The 19453-nt window shown below is 37.9% G+C and overlaps 2 protein-coding genes across 7 annotated transcripts in view; one reads left to right on the top strand and one right to left on the bottom strand.

Moving 5' to 3' along the window:
* EFCAB7 (EF-hand calcium binding domain 7) overlaps nucleotides 1-19453 on the bottom strand; it is a 52468-nt gene that overhangs the window by 9737 nt on the left and 23278 nt on the right. For 3 of the 5 annotated variants that reach the window (XM_046944721.1, XM_046944722.1, XM_046944720.1), the window contains 7 exons: nucleotides 13303-13490; nucleotides 9019-9230; nucleotides 7963-8049; nucleotides 6931-7126; nucleotides 5805-5923; nucleotides 2071-2212; nucleotides 535-644 (listed from right to left, as the gene is read on the bottom strand). In XM_046944721.1, coding sequence (XP_046800677.1) covers nucleotides 535-644; nucleotides 2071-2212; nucleotides 5805-5923; nucleotides 6931-7126; nucleotides 7963-8049; nucleotides 9019-9230; nucleotides 13303-13490 — 1054 coding nt within the window. Of the gene's footprint in view, nucleotides 1-534; nucleotides 645-2070; nucleotides 2213-5804; nucleotides 5924-6930; nucleotides 7127-7962; nucleotides 8050-9018; nucleotides 9231-13302; nucleotides 13491-15642; nucleotides 15750-19453 lie in introns of those variants that run through there. The other 2 variants (XM_004936867.5, XM_046944723.1) reach the window with 2 other exon arrangements.
* ITGB3BP (integrin subunit beta 3 binding protein) overlaps nucleotides 15797-19453 on the top strand; it is a 24756-nt gene continuing 21099 nt past the window's right edge. For both annotated transcript variants that reach the window (NM_001044658.3, XM_025152886.3), the window contains exons 1-2: nucleotides 15797-15841; nucleotides 18830-18872. In NM_001044658.3, coding sequence (NP_001038123.3) covers nucleotides 15837-15841; nucleotides 18830-18872 — 48 coding nt within the window. In that variant the 5' untranslated portion in view covers nucleotides 15797-15836. The remainder of the gene's footprint in view (nucleotides 15842-18829; nucleotides 18873-19453) is intronic.

The following is a 19453-nucleotide window of genomic DNA, read 5'->3' as shown; positions in this document are numbered from 1 at the left end:
CTGACTTCCCTGTTGCTTGGAAGGGGGGGAGTCATTGCATGCCATCTCTCTTCCCTTCCTTCTGCTATAGTGCAGGAATATTCTGTGCACCATAAAGTTTAAGATCATATATACGCCAAGAAGAAAGAAAATAAAAGGAAATTGTAACAAATGTTATAATTCTGAACCCTGGGTTCAAGTATGCAGAAATACAACTTAGTTTCCACAGAGTATCTATACAGAGAGCCAGCAATTTGGGGATACCTGCCAACATGCTACTTGATAATATGGCCCTCTCAGGAACTTCATTAAACTTCCAAACATGCGGCTTGCAATTCACCTCAAAGGTCATTACTAAGACAGTGTTACATCACCTTGCATAAATTCTGTCCATTTTGAAAGGCAACATGCACAGAACAAATGCTTCTTCTCTCCTCTAGCCTGATCAGGCACAGTTCTGAATTTCTTCCAAATACATGGAAGCTCACCCATGTAGCAAAAGCAGGTACATTAAAGATATAAAAATAATCTAGGAATTTAACAGAAATATCTAACCTCTTTGTTTTGTTGGTCAGTAAAGCACACAAGCTGCAGATTTTCTTGGGTTTCATTTTCCTTCAGAACATACAACACCGTATCCACTGACAGCCAGTGACAAGATTTTCCTAAAAAGAAAAAAAATCCCCAAACAAATTCTTAATGATTTCACCAGATTGTTTGTTCTTTGAATCCCGAGGTAAATAATTCCATTGCATTTATAGCACTGATCTCTGTTAAGATTAAAAAAAAATCCATTATATGCTATCAGCATTTTTTCCTATTTAGACAAATCAGAAAAACTGTTTCAAGTACTGTAATTGTCTTACAGATAATGATTACTATTAATCATTCGAATATTAAACACTTCGATAGTTAAGGAAGATATTTACATTGTTTTCTACAATAAGAAATAATGTTCTACTGATTGATTTTCTTTATACAAATATATTTGCAATTAATCAAACTTACAATCTCTTCTGACATTCCATAAAATATTGTTAAACTCTTCTTAACTGGAAACTTACATTACATGCAAAAGCTAGAGATATCAAAAGATGTATAACTCTGAAAGATAAGTAAATTTTAAGACTTGGACAGCAAGATCCCCATTCATAGCATCATTGGTCAGGATGATTGCAATGAAGGTCTTAAATATGTTGAATAGATGCTACTAGAATCAATTTGATTTCTTGTAGCTGCTCAGTCCTTGAGAGCAGTCAGTCAATGGGCAATTTAGTGTTCCTGAAGTTAAATAGACTACAGCAAAAGAATACATGCAATGGAGGGAACTTGAAGATATTTTGAATCTCATAAAAAGATAATTCTCATGCTAAAAGGGAAATACTTCCCTTACATATCAATATTATACTTTCCTCGTAACAACCAAATACAAAGATATTTCTATACATGGGACAACAATGTGCAAAAGAAGAACTTGTACATAAACAGTTACTCTTTTAGTTACAAGGAACACCTGAATAATCTTGCAGCAGAGTAATTCAAAGGCACAGTTTTAGAAGCTGACACGTGAAAAAAAGAAAACAAAAGCTATAAGCAGAACACTGAGACATTCTCAAGTCGTTCAGCTTCAGGTCACTTTCATATACCATTAAAAGTCTGTTGATCAGGCTCCCATTTCAGCCAGTTAGGAACTGGAGAATTACTACTTTCAGTTACTTTTTTGCAGTGAAGTTTATTGCCAATCTCAATTATCAACCCATCTTAAAATACTTAGTTAGAACTAGGTATATAAATACATTTTGTGTGTGGAGTATAATCTAAGACAGTGGCCAACTACAAAAAGAAAGATAATGTACTTTGATGTTATTTTACTGCCTACGCAGTGAGAACAAAACAACTAAGAAGAAAAAATGATACGACAAGTAATTTCTATTTTTAATAGGACTTTTCCAACAGAGAAAAAATATTGCAGTATTATATTTGCAAAACATCACTAAATACTGCAAGAGAGAAGAGGAAGATGTATCAGTGGGGGAAAAAAAGTATTTTTTTAGGAAGGAAAATTCTCTGAAGAGATAGAAATATTTTTACCTTCTATTTGACGAAGGTGTAAAGGCTTGATAGTTATACACACGGTAGACCTTTGAGGTAAATGCAACCTGTACTTATGACTAACGATTTCACCATCTTCCTCTAGGTAGAAGCATCCTCTGGATTGTGCACATTGCCATTCCTGGAAACCAAGCAAACACTAAATGTTGCCTTAATCTTTTATTAAGATAGAAGCTCATTCTGTAAAATATATTAATTGGATGATTTAAGGAATGCTGCATAAAAGATGCCCCAAGGTGTAGCATCAATCTTTTTTTTTTTTAATGAATTTTCTCAGTCTTTTTCAATTCCTGCAGACAAGCTGGTAACATTGCTTTACTTGTGAAAATGCTCCACAAATGTACATATTACCCCAACCCACAAATGGTTAAAATGAAATGTGAATTGTCATGAAGAACCAAACTGAATTCATGAAAGAGTCTCAATTGTGTGATTTATCACTGAGATGTTGGAATTTTGCTCCATTACTACCATAAGGACAATCAAGCAAAAAACCATAAGGGATTAGCTGAACAACGAGGAGTTCTTTGCTCAGACAAATGACAAACATAGGTAGTGGTAAAATCAAGTGTTAATCTTCTTGTCTTCTGCCAAAGCCATTGGAAAGACAAACAGAAGACAGCAGTGTTTGAGAAGAGCTTACTTGAAGCCATGATTTTGCTGACATGTTAAAACTGATACACGCTTCAAAACTATTTTTTTTCCAGTAGCAGCTCCCAATTTTCAATTTCTAATACCATTTAGCTAAAGAGAAGTAAAGTCATTGTAGACATTCCGTATGCCATAAGGAAAGGAAGACATGCTTGATTTCACTTCCTTGGTCTTGATTAAATCCATTATTTCTAGTTACTTTCCTAGCAATAGGAGATTAAGTTTCTGAGCATAGACTAGCAGAAGGAATCTTTCAGTGTAATGTCAACAGAGAGCTCTCTACAGGTGGCTGTAACTATGCAGAATATTCAGTGCAAGAGGTAAACTAACACAGATTTGAGAAATGAACTGATAAAAAGCAGAGATCCACAGAGCTTTAGGAATCAAATACTATACTGTTGTTCTTGCAGTGAGCATAAGGTGGTGCTATATTCTCTAAATTATCCTTGTCAGACCACAAACAGGTACGTAAATGTAACGCAGCTAAAAGGCGATCTTCTGGTTTGATTTTAATATGCAGCTTCAATGCAAAACGGGGGGTGTGAAATATAAAAGCACAAGGTTATCAAATAATAGCTAAAACCATGGGAAATGCTTGTACTGGCAAGGTTTGGGAGTACCTGCTGCTGCCACAGCTGGTCACTGTTTGAACAATGTATATACAATTGCCATTGCAATTTAAGTCATTATGGAAACTGTCCGTGCACTGATGCATAACTACAAATAAAAAGCAGTGTTTGTGAAAGGAGTTTTTCCTGCAGTTAAAGAACTTTAGTTCAATGCTTTGTCTTGTGCAAAACCTGATGCATAAGCATAAAAATTCTTGCTAGTCGAATTGCACCAAGCTGCTTTGGTATATGAGTGAGGGCAAAAATTTCACAGGGATGGCCAAACACTGGAGCAGGAATCCTAGGGAGGTGGCTGATGCCCCATACCTGCCAGCACTCAAGAGGCATTCAGGTGATACCCTCAATAACGTGCTTTAACTTTTGGTCAGCCCAGATGATGTTGGACTTGATAATCCTTGAAGGTCCCTTCCAACAGAACTATTCTACTCTATCGTTCTTCCAAGATCAAGGTTTTTCTCAGGCATTTCCTTTGCTGTGCAACGTGTATACAGGTAACTCATTGACTTCAGCAGAGTGAATGAGAAGTTGAGACTTTTTAACAGGGACAACATAGCTACCCATGGCTGAGAGATTTTGGAACATAACACTGCTTTGTCTAATTTGTTGATTTTTTTTTTAAACTTGATTAATACTGACAAGAAGAATACTTGGCAGAAATTTGCAATCTCCATCAGCTATGTATTAGTTATATGTCAGCCAGCTACACAAGAAGCCCAACAGGTTGGGTGTTTTGACTTCTACTCTGTCCTTCTGTCAAAAATGAGCTTCATCCAACTTCGTGATGGCAATAATTTCTTACTGCCCCAAAAAGACAGGTTAACTGCAGACAAAATATATATATGTGTAGTAATTTCTTAAACACACAGCAGCATAACATGGGCACTAAGAAAAAGGCAAGCCAAGTGCCACGTGAAGTGGATACAATCTGCCTGAGAGGATGCTACACCCCCAGCCTCTTCTATTTTTTTGCCCATTTATACATTCTTACCCTTTATACAGTATTCTCAAGGTGCACATCTTCAATGCATCTTAGCAGTTTCCAGTTAATGCTTTATATTTCTAGAGCCATTGCTATCTGATATGCAAAATAAATATATTTTCTGCACTTAAAATAAATATCCTGAATTTTTGAGTACTAGATTCTCATCCACAGCTCAGTGACTCACTGTGTACATGTTCATTGACTTTGACAGAGCTTGCATTGGGTCCTTAATAGTTAGGGCTAAAAAAATTTAGCCATACAATTTACACTTGCTCATATTTATTGATTGATTTAATTTTTATATGATGCCTATTGCTAGTATTCAATACCTGCAGCTCCTTTTTTCTCAGTCAGCTCTTACCAGCTCATACAAAGAAAGAGGGATCCAATATTGGGAAACCACACAATGGTTTCATACACTACATATCATGTTTGAACAAGGTGAAATTGCAGGTTAAATTGCATGGAGGTCCAGATACCAAAACAGACTGCAAAAAATTCCTTGGAGATTATGTTTTAAAATTTTAATATAGAACAAATGTCATTGTATAGCAATGTCAAAGATATAAAGGACTTCAGAGTTCAATAACAAAAACAGAGTTGTTATTTGAAACAAAAATGTATCTCATGAGAACAATCAGTTCAGTTTTCTAGCAGCAGTTATACTATGTGGCCATAACCATTTTTTTCCTTTTATACAGAGGTCTCGAGGTGCACATTTTTAATGTATCCTAGCAGTTTCCAGTTAATGTTTTATATTTCTACAGCTATTATTTTCTGTTGAAAGAAAACTAGTGAAGGTTCAGTCTAAAAAGAGAAAACAAAGGAAAAAGATCAATATTAACACTCTACAAATATTGACTTAGCAAAGTGACTTTGTTGTCTTTCTCCCACGGGAATTTATATTGAATGAGTGATTTATTTAAAAGAAAATACTGATAGAACATATTAATCTAACTAAAAATCAATATTTTCAGTCTACAGTATGTATTTACAAATTAATGCCCAACCAACGGAATATGCTCAGAGATCTGTTATTTATTTCCAATTACCTTTCAAATAAAGGTTTATGATACACAATCTTTCAGACTACTTAAGCATTTAAAGTTTTCACCAACCTCATAAATTATGCAATTTTAAATTTCTCAAAAAGTCATTAAACGTTTTCTCCAACAGTGGTTTCATTTATAAAAAACACACTTTGTTCTATTAAACCTTCACACCTGAAAAATTATTTTCAATAACTGGATGTCAGCAAAACCAACAGTATATGAAACTGTTAATAATAATAAGTATCAGGAAACCTTCTGGTAGTTTATAGCTGCCCTTGACAAACTGTTAATAAAACATAAGCTAAAAAATCAGAGAAAAACACTTTCTTATTTAAAATGCAATAACATATCTGTCTAGAGGAAAACAGCATAATTTCAACAGACTAGCTTACATGATACCTTCATCGTGTTCGGCTCAATTAGGTTTGTGCTTCTGCTGCTACTGGCACACATGCTGATAGTGGAAGAACTGGATGCTTTGCAGCTTTGAGCTGATCTTGAAGGAGTTCTGCTATCACCTATAAACACAGATATTTAGGTACAATGACATTATTTATCCTACTTCTGGTGCTACTTCTCATAAAAGCTTTATGGGTGCACAAAGATTAACAATGGATAACAAGATCCTCTGTCTGATAAGCTGACTTCACTTAAAATAATTTAACACAATCAGTCATTGGCCAAACATCTTTACTTTCCTGACTGTGCATCCCAGGTGAACAGGCATACAGATGGCAGAACCTTGGACTCTAAATCTGCCTGAAGGAGTAGAAATTGTTACCACGGGATTCAACTTCCCTTGGAATCACAGTAAATCTGCCCTAAGTGGATAAGTTTAACCCGCTTCTAATCCACAGTTGCCCAAGAAAATTACTTGCAGGCCTTTACTTCCTGATTCCTGACCTTAGAGAAACAGTGCTAGAACAGTTGTTGCTTTAGCTACATACATTCAACTCTCGTGGTTCTTCTGTCAGCTTTGCTCTTCTTCAGTATTTCTTAGAACTGAAGTAACTTAAACAGTACACATTTCATATATGGTACCTCTGGAATCCATTAGCTTGCAAACTTTCTCCTGTTTGGGAAAGTTTCTAAGTACCTTTGTAACTTCAAGCATAACCAATGTGAGTTTAATATCCTTCCTGAAAAGTGGCCTCAACAATTGAAACACACTGCTTATTGATAGATGCTTAAGGTTTCATCTCCAATGTGGGAAGGAAATAATTGATTCACTGTTACAATATCTGAGCATTCCTCTTCTATCTTCTCTCTGGACTGTGAGAATCAAGTGAGAGTCAACCAAATTCACCTTTAAGAATTTGACAGCTTCAGATAATAGATTCAGCCCAAGTCCATTTAAACATGGGTCAGATATTCTACTGAGACACTTAAGCAATTGTCACAGTGGAAATGAATAAATATTACAGCCTCACTTATTTGAGAAAAATTAAACAATGCTCAATTGCTCATTAACTCAGAACGTGATCTCTAAAAAAAAATTCAAGTTCCCAATATGAAAAATAAATACCTTTGGTTGGCGCTGGTTTGTGGTCAGTTTTCCTCACAATTTTCAGTGATGGTTTTGATCCTGGCAGTGTGATCCCTTCAGGGGCAGTTTCAGCTTCACTTCCAAACTGCCGATGCCTCAATCGACTATCAGCCTCCAGTTTCTCCAGTGCAGTCCTGCAGCACTGCTCACTCGTTGTCGTATATAAGTCACAAAACTTGAGATAAAGGAAAGTAATGCAGTAAGCAAAACATTCTTTCTCACAATTTTAAAAATTAAAAGCGTAGCATTAGTAATCAAAGTAGAGATGTAACGCATTTTTTCTTACTATACTTACTCACCATACTAATTTTAATTTCTCTAAATCAGAGTGACTACTCAAGTGAGACAGTGAAACAGAGCTGCGATTCAACAAGGAGGTGGAAATAAGGAATGAAAATATTTCAGCCCAAGGACTTTTCAACCCAAGAGGTGATTTATATTTCTTTCGAAACATTTGAAGAGTGTTATTTTTATGTATGATTTTAATAGGGAGCTGGTTTTCCTCTGTGAAATGATATTTATGTGCAAATCTTTGTAGAGTGTTCATTCAGTTCAAAGCTAAGTCATTGCTTACAGTTGTTTTCAGAATAAATGATAAGATGCTGCATCTTCAAAATTAGGTGCTCAAGATACAAACTAATGTCCCCCACATAAAGAATTATGAAGTGTCAGACACAGCAGCTCTCACAGGTTAGCTAAGCTTGCTGTCAGTTGTCATCTTTATCCTGCCATTCCTCTCACTCTTATCCTCACACATGTTGTTGGCTTCATGCTTACTATTAGGCTGTGCCTATTATGTTAGGTTCACTTGCAGCAAACATAACAGCAAGGGCAGTATACTGTGAGATAAAATGAGGGAAACAGAAACACGTAGCAGAATATATACCATGTTTCAGAATGTAGGCAGCTGGTGGGCTGAGGTAAGGTCATCAATGGACTAACACACAGAAACAGTATATACTGCATTTAGTAATACCATTATTGCCATGATCAAGAACATGTTTGCCTTACCTTCTTGTAATCAAGCTTGCCATTGCAATTAAAATCAGGTAGTTTAGTTATTGCACTCACTTCATCCAAAGTCATTTTTTCACCTTCCTGCAATGAAAAGCCAACTTAATTTTAGTTACTAATCAAGAATACTGACCACTTACATCACCTATGTACTAAAACACACACACTCAAAAAAAGACTATTTGAATACCCTTAAATAGTTTGAATCACCAAAGTAGAGATCAACATTATAGAATCAAACAGAATTTGAGTGGCCCACTTGCCACAGGGGCATGAGTTGTATCTTATCAGGAAGAAAGCATGTCTCCCACAAGGTCCTCCAGCAGTTTCCTCTACACAGATGGATGGGACTGTTAGCACAACACAGCAACATGCAACTCCTGTACAGAAATCTACTTCATATCATTTTTTAATCTATAGATGCACAGTGTCAATCAGGACCAAGATCTAATGTGGACTTCATTGTTGGTAAACAGGTGATGTGGACAAATGGTCCTGGGACCACATTGCTACAAATCAAATCCTGATCCTACCCACTTTGAGCACCTCCAGTTGCTACTGCAGGTGTGTCCAGTAAGTTCTTCAGTCTGGGTTTGTATAAAGCAATGCAATGACTTCATGTAACATTTCAGGATGTATGGATATTTATGGCACAACTACAGGAGCACTCAACATCTGTTACTTATCTTTTCTACTGTATAAAGAATGTTTTCTTGCCATTGCAACTATATTTTTTGTTCATATTGAAGATTGAATGTTCTGCCACCATGATGGAAGTTAACAAATAATTATTGTTAATTGGGTCAACCACAACAAATATATCATATGAATTATTTCTTCCTTCTTTTCCAATTTACTCTTCTCTACATCTTCTTAAACTTGTGTTATACTGACTTCTGAACAACAACAACAAAACAACAATCACCATGAATCAGTTATTAATTGTTTTGATCAGGAATACATGCTTACATGTTCAGAATACTTATACTGTCTAATTTCCAAAATCTCTACTAAAGGCTAAGAATGGATAATTAAGTTCCTACTGATACTTACTGTTGTCAGAAGTTTATGAAGCTCATCATGTAAAATATAACCAGTGTTATCTGTGTCTATTTTCCCAAATGCTTCAAGCAATTCAGTTTTTGTGGCTGGTGTTTCTTCTTTTAAAATAGTACAAAAATCATCAAAATTCAGCGTGGTTGTTTGTGAAGTCCAGTATTTATTAACTGTCTTCTGAGATGGGTTTCTTCCAGCCTGTTGAAGTACTGAGCAATAAAACAACACATTAAGTCCATGTTCCAGCTGCCAGTAGAGGAGTTGCCTCAAAACATCCTTTAACCACTTCATTTGTAAAAAAAAAAATTAGAACACATATTTTTAAGTCCCATCAATTCAAGAGAAAACCAGCTGTAAAAGACAGATTTGTTTATAATCTCTATCCTGCATTCTGCTGATAGAGGCTGACTGTGACCTTCCCCAGCCTTGAATTCTATGATTTGTACCAGACAGGTCAGAGCAGCCTGAGGGGCAGATAAGGGGTCATGAAAGGAGCAGTTTCTGTTTCTATGCCTGTGTTCTAGACCATCACTCACAAACCATGATCCAGCACAGAGGTGACATGTGCCACATTGGTAAAAAGAAGCCAGAGAGCAGTTTTCTTACAACAGAAAAAAAAATACAAGGTTTTTGTTTGTTTGTTTCGTTTTGGTTTGGTTTTTTTTTGGCTAAAGGCTTTGACCTGCAGCTTTCACTTACTGCTTACTCACTGCTACTGTTCTATTAAGGTCAATAGGATGATTTCCTTAAATAAAATCAGCAGAGTCAAAACCTTAATGAAGCAAAATATCCATGACTTCAAACACAGCCTCCTTAAGTGACAAGTGTAAATTTTAGCCCATTATGCAACATGAACTTTAAACGTAAAGGGAAAATGACACTGCTCCTACATTTGGTATTCTCCAAAATGAATTAGCTGGATCTAGCCCACCTCCCAAAAGTCCTTCCTGAAAACAGTCTGTCATTGGTTTCCAATGTGGAGCAGGTATGACATTAGACTACACTCAAATGTAGCCTACCTGAAACTAGAGAGATGCTTTTAAATCTTCCCATATAATAAAGTTTTTTAGGAAAACATAAAAGAGCCTTCATTTACTGAGGCTGGCAATTTGACTTTTAGCCAGCTGACTGATGACCAAGTCTGTACCAGCTCAGAACAGTTCAGCAGCATCCCTGCAATGAGGCGGTGGCATTGCTACAATGTTCAATAGGCAACAGTGTCACCATAAAAACAAACAAACAAAACCAGACACCTTTGTTGCTAATCTCAGACTGAATGCCAAGGACTAAATAAAGGTTTCTGCCCTGACCCCACTACAAGCAGTCAGGAGAACATAGCAAAGCTTACATCTTTACCCATGCTAAAGTTGGGCACACAGCGATTGTTGAAGGATTTCAGTACCAAGGTCAGACAAGAAAAGGTGGTTACTCCCTCTGCTTTTGGTTCCGTGGGTAGCAGAGATCCCTGGAAGGTCAGTGCCGCACAGTATTAACTTGCTTACATTTAACTGAGTATCCTTTGAATATACGGCAACACTACATTCTCACATAACCTGAGATAGCAGTGCTTGCTATTCACTACACCTCTCAATTTGTATTTATCCTTCTTTACAGACAGATTCTGCTAAAACACACCAGTTAATACTGCAGTATGCAATATTGTATACATATATAATACAGTACGAAAAGTAACATTTTGCAGGGCCTACCTCCATGTGACTATTGCAGTTCAGATTATTATTCAAACATCGTGTAGTCACAGCTGCTTCAAAAAGAGCATGCTCACTTGAGAAATGCCAGAATTTATTTAAATTGCAATGTAAGACTACAGTAACTCTCAGTACCCTCACATTATAAAGGAAGCAGGTGCTTACATCTCTGAAGAGAGTGGGAGCCTCATCTACTATCTGCCCTTCCTGAGCTGACCTTGAAACTGAAATGCCCGAACACCTGGTAAGCACACAGCAGCAGGGTATGGATAGAGATAAAAGACAAACCATGTATAAAAGAGATGACACTTGTTCACACTGCTCCTATTTTAAAATCCAGATCATCCAAAGCTATCATTAGGACATTATAAAAGTACTTTTATTACAGCCTAGAAAGCCCAGATAATGCTAAGTCATACGTTGAAAGAATGTTCGCTAATGCACAGAATTTCATGTATCAACATAAGGAAAGAAGCTATGAAAAAAATAATCAGTGCATCAGAGACGTACACCGAGCTGTTGTGCTGATGGCTTTAGATGGGGATACCTACTGCATTTTAGGCATGGACAATGCAGCAATTAGTGAAAAATGTTTCCTCACATATACAGAAAAAAGATGCGGTCACTAGAATGATGACCTAACTAAATGATTTGATAATACAGCATGGTTTTTTAGTCATAGAATCACTAAGGTTGGAAAAGACCACTAAGATCATCTAGTCCAACCATCAACCCATCTCCACCATGCCCACTTTCTTTCCAGAGACCAAAACTCTGCTGCTCAGTTCTGAACTTGCCCTGGAGTACTCTGGAGTTGAAGTCTGTTGGGTATTGAGCACATGTCAAGGTCAGTTGAAGGCACTGTGTCACCATCCTTAAGCCTTTTTTTTTCCCTTTAGTTGTTGCTTGCTGGGTTTTTTGTTTTTTGTTTTTTTTTTTTTCATTACAAACAATTGTGACACCACAACACACATACCACTTGCTGGCTCCAGTCTATTAGGAGAGCTTTGGAAAACAACCTGTAATATCAACAGTCCCAAGTGTATTCTGAGCTGTATCTTGAAACCCATAAGATCAAAATAAAAACCATGACTTTCTAAATTACACATTTGGGTTCTTTTCATCTAACTGAAGGTTTATGTTCTTATACTTCCTTTGTCAACAATGTGAGCTGGAAGTATTTCTTTCCAATAAAGCCAGCTGTGATTTTCACATAACCACAAAACTCCTGGTAGAAAATAGGGAACCCAGGAAGTGTGTTTCAGACCTAACACAATCCCATACTACTGCAGATAACCACAAATAATCCTTCTCATGAAATGACAAAAGTAAACCAAGAAAAAAAATAGTAAGATACAGCCCACAGCCCTACAAATCCAACAGATGGCACAGCTGATATGATATTTGCTTGAGAAATTTTATATGAGAAATCAAAATCTATTTCACATCTGAAACCTATTATTACTGAGTCATATTTTACTTACCTTATTTTGTCCCTAAGATGATTTCCAATAAACAGCTTTCATTTCTCAGGTAAGGTTATGTAATTATGTTTAATGATTCCATGCAAGGAGCATGAAAATGCCATAGATTTTCAAACCAAATTTGGTAGTTTCCACAGCTTTCATTATCTACTATCACCTTTATTCAGCACAACTGAAGCATTCAGACTTTTTCCCCCTGTGGTAATGCTGACAGCAATACCACTTGTATGTAGGTACTATATACATAGCCTATAGAAACAGTTTAATTAAGTAACAATTTTAATAAAAGTAAGAATCCTGAGAAAACACCAATGGTTGAAATAGTCCATTTATAAATTTGGTACCAGAAAAGTGGCATTTTCACATATTAATCAGATAAAGTAGATTAGAACTGATGGGTGAGACTATCGGTAAGAGTGGTAATATTGACAAAACTTCCCACGATTCTGCAAACCTCTGTGCCAATTAATGCCAGTTATCACGGTGATTTTCTGTGATTATAGTGGCAATTGTCTGCTAGAAATGAATTGATATCAATTCATTGAGTCATTTGTCAGGGATAGGAAACAACATATTGCAGAATTGTCACAAACAAAGAAAGAGCAGTACCTCTCCCCACCTCCTGTAAGCAACAATGCTTCCATCAAATTTGGTGGTGTTCAACAACTCACTTATGAACCCTTGTAAGCTGTCAGCTGGTATTGACTTTTGCCCATTCATACTGGTGATTTAGAGAGGAAAAGCTCTGTATACTACTACCAGTTCCATGAGCCATCCAGCAACAAAGATTAAGGATTTGAAGAAAATGAAAAGCATTGAGGAATGGTAGTTTCTATATACTTTGAAAAATCACTGTGATATATATATATATATTTCACAATGGGTAAATAATGGATATCTCCAAAGATACAGCAACCAGAGCTTGAAATGTCAATCCTAGCTAAAACTATTGCAAATTCCTTACAGGAGGTACTGATGTTATGCACTGGGATACTCTCACTACTGAATTACTAGCTGCTATTAGTAAACTATCCACTGCAATCATCACACACAACAGTTAGAGGGGAAAAAAATTATCAAATAATTACCCAAGGTGAGTTGTTCTTTTGACTTAATATTTTCTAAACTGCTTTTTAAAACAGTCAGATAAGCTGCCCGACAGCTCTTGTAAAAGATGGCTTCTTCTGCATGCTGAGACTTCTTTGCTTGAGAGCCTTCTGAGCGTGTGCCTTTCTGATCGGAGAGGGATGCATTACTCCCAGGGCTGCTGGCCATTCTGTGAACAATGCAATCACAGTTACAACTTGGCACTCCTTTGCCTCTTTAATAATGACTCTTCTTTGTCCTCTGAAGCACAGACCATCACAATTTATCCTAAAACCTCAGACTGCACACTGCCCAGCATCTAACCCTGGGATAAGAATATTAATCTACCTTTGCAGGAAAGTATCATGAGGTCTGCAAAACAAAAACAGCTTGAGCTACTGAGCTACTTGTTATTCACAACTTGTTCTCTCCTGATAGCAAATGGTTTAATTTTATTGTATTTTCATTGCAGACATTTGACATAACAACAATTACACAGTCATGTTATTTGAAAGCATAATACAAATTTCTGAGTTAGCAATAGTTTGCATCATAGATGCTGTGTTTAGAAATAAATCAGTAGGGTTTGTCCTTACTACCTACTACTAGAACTTCCGCTCTTGCCATGTTAGCTAAATTCTCCTAATAACAAAAATGGTGGGAGAATTTGCACAGAACTGCACTCGCTGGCTCTGATGACTTCACCACCATTGCCTAGGTCCAGCATGATTTGTCACAGTGGTAAAATGAATGAACATATCACATCTCACCCCATGACTGTTTTGCTCACAGTGCCACTCTCACTGCTGCTACCGGTCACCAGAAGTAGCAAAAAGTGTTCTGGGGGGAAAAAAATCCACTGTCTGGGGGAGGCACAGAGTAATTTAAGAAGCTTTTTTGCAACAACAACAAAATAAATATCAAAGAGAATGGATGCAGCACTTAAGAGCTTTGCAGCTACATGATCTTTTCTAGGATTCTATAAAAGTCCTAAGTTTTGCACATGCTTAATTTCAGACTTACTTAAATAGCATTGCCATAAGTAAGTCTTAAAAGCAGAATTAAGTGACTTTAACTTCACATGCTTGAAATTTTGACCAACTTTTCTACTGGCCATTATTCTTATAGTGTTTTAACTGTAAAAACAGAAAACAAAAGCCCAAGCCTTATGGGCTGGCACCAGAGAAAAAATATGTAATCAACTTAACAACTGCATCAGTGTTTTTTAAACACTGAATGTTATGTGGTGTTTATCATAGAACCATAGAATGACCTGGGTTGAAAAGGACCACAGTGATCATACAGTTCAATGTCACAACCCCCTGCTATGTGCAGGGTCGCCAACCAGCAGCCCAGGCTGCCCAGAGCCACATCCAGCCTGGCCTTGAATGCCTGCAGGGATGGGGCATCCACAGCCTCCTTGGGCAACCTGGGAACAGTGCGTCACCACCCTCTGCACGAAAAACTTCCTCCTAATATCCAACCTAAACCGCCCCTGTCTCAGTTTAAAACCATTCCCTCTTGTCCTATCAATTTTTTTAAGAACTAATACAACTGTACTCTATATATTTACTAATATAAGTGTAAAAGAATTTTAAGAAAATCACTAACTGTATTTTTTTTATGAATTAAAGCAATTCCAAGCAGTAGGTACTATTGTTTGCTCACAAACGGCCAGCAAACTCCGACAGCAGCTTTCTGCTCCTGCCTGAGGTGATTAAGGCTTTTAGAAGGCCGTCACAGAGGGACACTTCATCACGGTGCACTGTTGGTCTAACAGCCTCTCAGATTATTTTACCCAGTGTTGACTTCAGAAAATTTCTTCCAGTAGAAAAAATTGAACATCTCAAGTCCAGCAACACCAGCATCGCAGGGTCCCCTTCAGGACTCATTGGATTCTTATTCTGGAGGCCTAAATCACTCACACCTTTGAGTTATACAGGTCTTTTACTCTTGGGAAAGAAAGATAATAGTCGCTTATCATGGATGAAGTGCCCTATCTGTAATGCACAGCCCGCCTGCCTGACACTTTAATATTACACCGGCATTACAAGGACCCCACCGGGAACGGCGATACAGCCTGGTTCCTACAAACGGGTGTCACTGTAATTAAGCACCAGCGTTACACACACACACACACACACAGAAACGAGGTGGAAGTCGAGGAGGACTTTCGCGAACAACCAACCCCGCCGAGGGGCAGCGGGGCTCCGCGCTCCCCGGCCGCACTCGGGCCTTCCCGCCCGCATCCCACCGCCTCCCCCGGCTTCTTCAGCCATATTTACAACCCGCCCTCACGGTGAAGACATTCAGTTCCCGCTCTCCCACAGAACGGAACCTACCTGCTCGGCCGAACCTCTCGCGGCGGCTGGGCAGCCCCGGCCCCTCCCCTCACACAGAGCCCGAGCCTTCGGGCCCGAGGGACTCGGCTCCACCACCCCGCCCCCTCAGCGCCGTTTCCAGCCGGCGGCGTTAGGCCGCTGCACGGCGCTGGGCGGGGACGCGCGAAGCGGCGGGAGCCGTTCGAACCGCCGTGATGTCGTACGTAGCGGCGCGGGCCGGGCGGGCTGCGGGCGCCACTGTTGCCCCTGAGGGCTGCTGTTAGCGGGGGGCGCCCTGAGGAAAAAGGCGGGCGGGCGGTAACCGCTGTGTGGGGAAGGGCGGGTTCGGTTCTTAGCTCTGTCTTGAGGAAGGCATGAAAGGCAACTGACTTTCCTTTCCTGAAACGGCCTCAGAGCAGACTGCAGTATTTCCTAGGGTATTTTTAACGAAAGAATCTTAGCACCATAGAATCGCCTGAGTTGGAAGGGACCTTAAAGGCCATCTGGTCCCATTCCCCGCAGTGAGCAGGGACACCCACAGCTCCATAGGTGCTCAGAGCCCCATCCCTGACCTCGGGTGTCTGCAGGGATGGGGCACCCACCCCATCTCTGGGCATCCTCTAAAGGATATAGCATTTGTATATTACATCTGTATGCACCTGCTACCATTGCAATCGTTCATAAGTGAACTATGATGGAAAAAGTCGGGTATACGTGGAGTTAAAAATTGATTTCCTGTACTGTTTCCTTACAGGAAGTTAAATTGCATACCTACACTTTCTGTTAACCAGTTCCTTGGTTAAGTGGTTACACCAAAACAGTACATAAGTGAGTAAAAGTCACAGAATGTTAGTGGAAAACTGCAAATATGACTGAGAAAGGTAGATTAGCAATACACCACAGCCAATACATAGTGTTTTAACCTGATAGACATGAGCAAAACGTCCCTTGCTAGCTATAAAGATATGCCACCATATTTTCTAAACTGTAAAGGGGAAAATAAATCCTGTTAGGTAATTTTGGATCAACATGAGTGTAGGAAGCAGAGGTAAATAAGTTATTGTGTATTATAATCACATATGCATTATCTCTCTGCCTCCTGTTCTTGTTCAAACTCTGACACTGGATTCTCATCCAGAGCCATAGCAAGGCTTTTGCAGTCATAAAAAAGATAAACTGAACTAACCTTGGGTGAGTTTTATTTCAGTGATCCTAGCCAAGGAGCCCATGTAGATTGAGCAAAAATTTTAACTTGTTCTGAGTGAACAGCAGATGCCAAGAGCTCTTTTTACTTTTCCCATTATCGAATCAGGGAGGCAATCACTAAAAAGAAGCCCACAAGCAAACCAGGCTGCTGAGTAGGACAGAATCTGACCTTGGGACAAGCAAGGCTAAGCTGACTTCCTGAAACCAAAACTGCCCATACAGCTCCTTCCAGCAGAGTAGTGCTTGTCTGGATTGGGGCTGCTTCTTCGGCATCATGGCTTTGGGTGTTCGCAGGGTTTTGCAAGCCAGTAGAGGGCAATTGGGACTGTCTTCAACTCTATCGCTGTACACAATATTTGACAGACTTTAAATAACACAGTCTCCTCCAGTCCACAGCTTTCTCCCTAAGAAATTTTCCAATTTATAATTTAGCATGATTTTCACATAGTTTCTCATTTATCTTCTTCCTGCAGCTATGTTGAGTCTAGATTCTCCTTTACTTTGGCTTCCAGCTCTTTTGGAAGTCTGTCATAAAAACTTCCATCATAACATGCCTTAGTGTAACATGCAAATGCATCAGTCCCTAGAGCAGCCTTTCAGAGTAGGTACATTAATAAATATGTTTGCCTGCTGCCACCAGGGTGGAAGATGTAATGGAGTCTGTATTCCTTAAGCAACATGGGTTGGTATTTAATAAGGAAATACAATGTAAAGAGTTCCATCAAACTGCTACAGCTTTGACTGCCCTTTGGCAAGAATTTCAGTCACTTTTTAAAATGTAAATGTTACCTGTTTACTTGGCTTTTTAAAGATAGAATACTTCTCTTTTCCTTTTTGTAATAGAGATCACTGTAATCTCATATATAAAAAAGACCCTCACCTGAGTTATATTTCAAAGATGTTTTTTCATTCAATTTTTCCCTACACTTGAATTTGCAATTTTGGAGTGGTACCATAAATTAAAAGAGGGTATGTTTGGAATGAGGTCATCTTAATTCCTTACAGTATGTTCTTTTCCGAGATAAAAACTGTGCTAAGATCTTGAAATATAATGCATTTCTGAATCTTCTTGCTTAAGTTGATATTTTATGTTTCTTGGGGACTGTTCTTGTAAAGATTTTAATTTTTTCCTCCATTGTTCTATGTGATGCTTTAAACCACTAAGATTTAAGAATGTACTTTAAAAGTTTCGCCTGTCTCTGGGAAAAATACTCTTAATTTATGTTGACCTTTCTTTCCTTTGAGCATTTAGTCTGCATTCAATAAAATTTTGATGACTGCTCTTTAGCAGACAGCTGTACGGTATAAAGTATTATAAATATTCAGCTTTCCTCTCCTAGCATTGCCATTAACAGCTGGGCATCCAGTTCAGCAGAGCAGATTTTGCAGAGAGAGCTTGGCGTGCTCCTGAATCAGTATAGTGGAGAAGACTAGAAAATAGTTTCTTATGGTTTGGGGACCTGTAAAGACATAGAGCATCTGTTCCCCAGTTAAGTCATAGTCTGGTAGCACTGAATCATGTTAAGAGCTAAAATGATGGGAAGAACCACTTTTTTCACCTTGGCTGTACCTGCGTTTTAAATGCCTAATAATTCTACTAAAGGAAAAATGATTTCAACCCTTGCTCAGAAGGTATGTAAATAATAATGCTTTTGCATTTTTTCATTGTTTATAGCTTTTAAGAGACAAGTGTATATACTTGGCATCTTGTGAAATTCACTTCAGTGTCTTGATTTTTATCTCCAGTTTTAAAAAATGGACAATTGGATTTTCCTATGGAAACATATAATCTTTCTAAGCAAGCAATGTTTTTGTTACACTGTATTTTAATTACTTAATATGTTTGCTTTGGCTAAGATTTTTTTTTTTAATGCTACACAAGAAAAATAAGTCCAACATATGAAAAAGGTAAATGTCATTGAAATTAGAAATGATAAACCTTACTACCTGGAAGCTTTGTGTCTTGATGACCATAAAACTTGGCTCTATTTTTATCTTGCAGAGCTAAGAGATCACTGAAGTTAGACAGTGTTAAGAAATATAATGTAAGTATTTTTGGTGTGTGGAATAATGTCAGATGTGTATATACATATATACAAATATACGTATACATGCCTATAAACACAGTATCTCATTGGTTAATGGATATTATAGATTGCTGGCTGTCTAGAAAACTCTCAGGAAGGCACACAATTACTGACAAAAATGTGAGTACATCATTTGTGGTGTTCCATTTGTCCTACAACTGCCTGGCCTTAAGTAACGTGTCCTTGCTTGAATACTTGAAAATAACAAGAGAAATATGCATATTTTTGCTACCTTCACTATTTACCCAAGAGCTGAATGAGTTAAGCTACTTGGTGAAATCATTCATTAGAAATCAGCTCTGTTATTCTGGAAGGAAACATTCTGCCATGTAATTGTACATGTAACAATATGGAATTATGATAATGCTGTAATCTGCATATTATAAACTGCAAAATTGAAATGAAAACATTAAAGGCATTTCATGACAAGGCTATAATTACCTCCCTCAGCTAATCTGGCGTAATGAAACAATAAAGTACTTACACTGCAATAAATTTCACCACAGTTATCACAATAAAAATAAAATTGTACTGTTGCT

This window comes from Gallus gallus, chromosome 8 (assembly GCF_016699485.2).
Source record: "Gallus gallus isolate bGalGal1 chromosome 8, bGalGal1.mat.broiler.GRCg7b, whole genome shotgun sequence".
NCBI lineage: Eukaryota > Metazoa > Chordata > Aves > Galliformes > Phasianidae > Gallus > Gallus gallus.
Note: the sequence above shows the minus strand (reverse complement) of the source record. Positions and strands in the feature narration are given on the sequence as shown.